At 28.7% G+C, this 5,380-nt stretch overlaps 1 protein-coding gene across 1 annotated transcript; it reads left to right on the top strand.

Annotated features, from left to right (window-relative positions):
- Positions 1-2,719: 2,719 nt before the first annotated feature.
- LOC107883508 lies at positions 2,720-5,001 on the top strand. The gene is made up of 4 exons (XM_016803658.2): positions 2,720-3,757; positions 4,315-4,383; positions 4,621-4,710; positions 4,895-5,001. Exons 1-4 carry the CDS (start codon positions 2,774-2,776, stop codon positions 4,952-4,954), a joined length of 1,203 nt encoding a protein of 400 aa, XP_016659147.1. The 5' UTR covers positions 2,720-2,773; the 3' UTR covers positions 4,955-5,001.
- Positions 5,002-5,380: the final 379 nt, after the last annotated feature.

The raw sequence follows: 5,380 nt of genomic DNA, 5'->3' as shown, positions 1-5,380 counted from the left end.
ACCTACATTATTAAGCGCATAATTAAATAGTGCATTGATCACCGAACTGGATTGAATATAGTCATATTTGGGCATATTATAGGTGCAATTATAGAAGGTCCATATGTCCTATATGCCAATCAATTGATCCCACTTGAGTGGGATAAGTTCCCCTCCCTCCAGAAAATGTTCCATAGTCTCGCAATGTTATTTGGGGGCTCATGTACAACGGCGCCTAATATGCCGTAGTACCTATACTTATGTTTATGGTTTGTTGTTTGTACGAATATAAAATATTCCTAAATACTAAATTGTATATTATATACATATTATTAGAATATGTTACCTATACATGATTTTGACTACCTGTTTATTATAATTAAGTTTCATTTAATAACAAAATCATTGAAATAATAATGGTCGACCATTATATTATATTGATTAACATTAAAAATGCTTGAATTTTCCTTCATATTATGTTAACAATATGAAATTAGGATAATGGACACGTGTCAGTCAAATTAAACGAGAATCTTCATTTTTTAATGGTTAAACAAAACATTAAAGTTATTATAAAAATAATTGTAGGTACAGTCATTTATTTATTGAAACATTGTTTAGTTCAGTTATCATATCCCTAAATTTTATTCTTACAAAACAATAATATTTTAATGTTCAGTTATCTGAATATAGTCACTTTAACATTTTTTTTTTGCAACTGTTTTTTAAGTATAGTAAATATAAAATATAATAATTTATACAACCCGCACACTATAGCTGCTACAGGTAATACCTACCAATCATTGGACATTGATACTATAGTGTATTAGTAATTATTAGTGTGTATACTGTATATAGTATTCATAATCAATATGATATATTATATATTTAGAATATTGAATATAGTATAAGTAGCGGTGAATATATAGTTATAAAAAAGTATAGGTAGGAAAAGTTGGAAACATCCTTGGATAGCCCAAACAGCATTTAATGTTATGTATACGCGTGATTTTTAAAGTAATGCCCCTGGGAGGAGTTATAATACATTTTATTAATGGCATTTTTAAAAAGAAAATTTACTTATTTATTACCTATATTCAGGGCCGGTGCTACCTTTTGCGAGGCACTGGGCAAAACTTATTTAATCAATAACTATATAGTCACCTATATAGCGTATAGGACGTGTAATTAAAGGCGAAAAATCATTAAAAATGTGGGTCCCAAATAAAACAATTTTATATTATTAAAGGGTTAAGACCTCCCAAAATGTTGACCCTAGTTACACTAATGATTCTTATTGTAATTATTGAAATAAAAATACATTAATAAATATTAATTTTTTAACTTTTTAATGATTACTTTAAAACGTATTACACTTGTCGACTTACAAACATAAAATAACTTACAAATATACTAAGGTATTCAAAGGTACAAAGATTCTGTAATTTTACCTATTAAATTTAATATAAATTAATACATTTAAACACTAGAAATTTAAACAATACAAAAATAAAATTAATATTGAATATTCAAAATTTGTTTCCAGATTTTTTGGACATAAACAACTTTATGCCGTCTTTAAAATTAAATGTATTTTGCTGTTTCGTTTTCCATTGCAATCGTAGCCAATTCAGTCAAGCGTTTTTGAAACATTGTGTTTCTTAGGTAATGTTTGATTATTTTAAGCTTTGAGAAACTCCTTTCTGCCGACGCTGAGGTGAATAGTATATGATTAACAAAATTCGGAGTGAAATTACTATTTTTAGAAAAGCTGTAAAAGCACCAGGCATTGTTATAGAAAACTCAGTGCTTCTATAGGCGTAGAATCTTCTTTCATTGTATGACGATAAACTAGTAACTCTACAATTCAGAAGCAACTGTATCATATAAATCTCCGTCACTTAAATAATTTGGAGATCTAAATAATTCTTCATAAGGTCGTCGAAGTTGGTGCATACATATTTAATATAGTATAATATTGTTATTTTGTTTTATTACCAGATTTCCATATAAATTATTTTTCTATGGGCATTTTGAGCGCGAGGCCCTGGACAAATGCCCCGCTTTAAAAGTCTATTGATTGCTCCGCATATCAACTCCGCTGAATTTTTTTACGCGTTGATTCCGCTGATATTTTATTAATTAAAATAAAAAAAATTCTGTAAAATATGGTTCATCGATAATCTTTTAATAAACTACAGTCGGTGGAATCAATATAAACAAATATCCGACGGAATCGATATTAAAACGGCGAAATCGTTAAAACTTTTTTTTATTGGCTTTTCAAAGTGGCGTCATATCATAAAAGAAAGAACGTCATGGGTAACGGTTCATCTATTCAGTCGAGTATAAATATTTGCATTGATATGGTAGGTAATACCCAATATGTATAGATAATGGCCAAAATAGCCTAGTTAACTATACTGCGCTTAGGCATTTCCACTATACGCTAAAATAGGTATCCATTGGCTATTCATTTAACCGATCCATTTAACATAAGACACTAATTATTTGAAAAATTATAGTTACAGTTTATAAATGTTTAATGACAATATGCATTTTTCATTCTTTATTCCAGAGCAGAATATTTTTCAAGTACCTGCTAGAATATAAAATAAAAATGTAATTATGAATATATTATAATATAATATAATAATAATAATAATAATAATAATAATAATAATAATAATAATAATAATATGTACTATTTGTGTATAATCTATCATATATTATTATTTATAGACATATGGACAATGGACGTATATAGAATACACGCTATACGTGAGCTCTAATTATGTTGTATTTGAAATATTTTGGTGCGATATTCTTCGATTCGAATAACGATAACGACATGTGCCAAATCGTTTACTCCGTTGTATTATTTATCACTGGCATAATTATGGCGATCATGTCACCCTACGTAGTACTCGAGTTTGATGACTGGTCGGAAGCATTTTCAATGTCTATGTCGCTGATAGTATGTACTATAGTGAACATTTCTTCGTGTATATCAAGAATGATCGTTAAATACAACGTCAAGTTTAAATATCAAAAGTATAAGACGACATTGGAGGGATTCGAGATTTACATACCAACGAACACCGTCGCATTGAAACACATCAAATATTTTTCTTTCGTCGTGATTTCATGGTGCATGAGTGTTATCATACCCATAAATGGCTTAAAAATGTATTACATATTTAATAACCACGTTCATCCCATTTTGATGACGACGTATTTTTTTTTCTATTACATGCACAACCTGAGCATGGTGTGCACGGAATTGCACTTCGCCATCCAGTGTTTCGTGGTGTACACGAAGTTTAGAGATATACACGATAAGTTAATTCAAATAAACGACGAACAAAACTACTACAACTACAATGTACGATATCCGTTTACTGTAAACCGAATGACTCCTAAGAGGAATGATGCTACGTCGCCGTGTGATATCATATATGAAAAAGATTTTTACTGTTCGAAGGACAAAGTAAGTCCATTGGCGAACACTATCGAACTTTTGAGAATTAAATATTGGTTAACTCAAGAAGCTGTGAATGACCTAAATGGTTTGTTTGGTTTTCAAATGGGTCTGTCGATCATTTGCTTAACGACATTGATATTATTCGATATTTATACGGAAGTATTTTATTCGAGGGCATACAGTGCATATTACATACCCGTATTTCGATCCAAGTTTCTATTTGTTGGGTGGATGCTACAATATTCTTCAAGGATTTGTATTATCATTTTCACAGCACACACTGCAACTAAACAGGTAAATCTTGTTCTAAAAAGTAGTTATATACATATAGTTTAATTTTCTTTTTCGATAGTGTAATAATTTTCTAAGTATTTCGATACTTAAAAATCAAATTTAGAATGAGTAGTTCATGAGATATAAATATTTAAAGTGTTGATGAACGGAGTAGTGGATCAACATTTTGCGGAACCGTATACATATACCACTCCACTCATCCGCTCATCAAAACTTTAAATACATTTTAACTTATAAGATTTTTGACTCATAAGCTACTACTCCTAAATTCGATTTTTATGTACTGAAATACTTAAAAAAATGTTCTGCTTTAAAATATGAAATTATACTGCATGTTGTCATTCAAAAAGGTAAAACATTGAAAAATCATGTACAAAAAATATAAAAAATATATAGGTTCATATTTTTTTTTAATATTGCTTTTCACTACCTACTAGAAACCATGAAAAAATTGTTTTTCAAAAACATTAATACTTTTTGAAATAATGAGTGTTCAATCATTGTTGAATCAACCGGCATTATATATATTTTTATTATTGAATCCATTTTTATTGTAGGTGGTTAAAATCAAAAAGCTTATAGCAGAAATGAACAACCGATACTTAGACTGTAGTACGAAAGAAGAGGTAAGATATTAAAGTAATCAATATGCAGGGCTCGAAGTGGGGGGAGGGGGTACGGTGGGATGGCATCCTTTTTTGTTAGATGAAGAAGAGAAGAATGTTATGATGATATCAGGAAATATGAATTGTATAAGGCATCCCTCCACTTATCTTGAACCATTTCGACCACTGTCAATATGACATTGTGCAATAATATTTGTTATTATTCTATAATAATCGCATTTTGTATTTAATTTACAGTTACGCTTATTTTATTATCAACTATCTATCTGTCCATCGGAGTTTACCATTTTTAATACCTTTACTATAAACAATGGCATTATAACTTCGGTAAGCATGGAATATATCAATAATACGAATAATTATATTACAAATATAAATATATAATATATTGAATGCAAATTGCACCTATACAAATCAAATTAAGGAATGAATACATTTAGCCAGACAATAATATTATTAAGTATTGGTACCTCTAAACTAGTAAAATATTGTTTTGTTGATTTAATAATAGGCAATCGCTGCTGGGTCAACATACATCCTAATACTAGTACAAATTCATTCTAAAAAATAAATTTATTTAGAATACATTTTTAGATGAAATTATTTATACAAAATTAAATAAAACACATCTAATATGCAAAATGTTATTATTGTTAAATGTTTATATGATATACTTTTTTTCTTAACTGTGTAGTTTTATTGGTTTTGTTTTTAATATTTAAACAATAAACATTATAGTTGATAAAAGCTACAAAAAAAAATAACCAAATTAATATCTTCTTAATAATTTCTTGATATTAAATATTATCAAAATGGTAAATATTATGAAAAAAAAATTTCCCGAAAATTGAACAGACATTTAATGAATAGGTCTGTTGTTTCGTTAAAGGAATTAAGTATTTTTATATAGTTTGTATAAACTATATCAATAGTGTCGCAACTAGCGGGGGGACTGGGGGTGCGTAGCACCCCCAAATGGGCCTCATTTCCACTTAAG

This window comes from Acyrthosiphon pisum, chromosome A1, assembly GCF_005508785.2.
Source record: "Acyrthosiphon pisum isolate AL4f chromosome A1, pea_aphid_22Mar2018_4r6ur, whole genome shotgun sequence".
NCBI classification, from domain to species: domain Eukaryota; kingdom Metazoa; phylum Arthropoda; class Insecta; order Hemiptera; family Aphididae; genus Acyrthosiphon; species Acyrthosiphon pisum.
The sequence above is the reverse complement of the archived record's forward strand: the minus strand, read 5'-3'. Positions and strand labels throughout refer to the sequence as shown.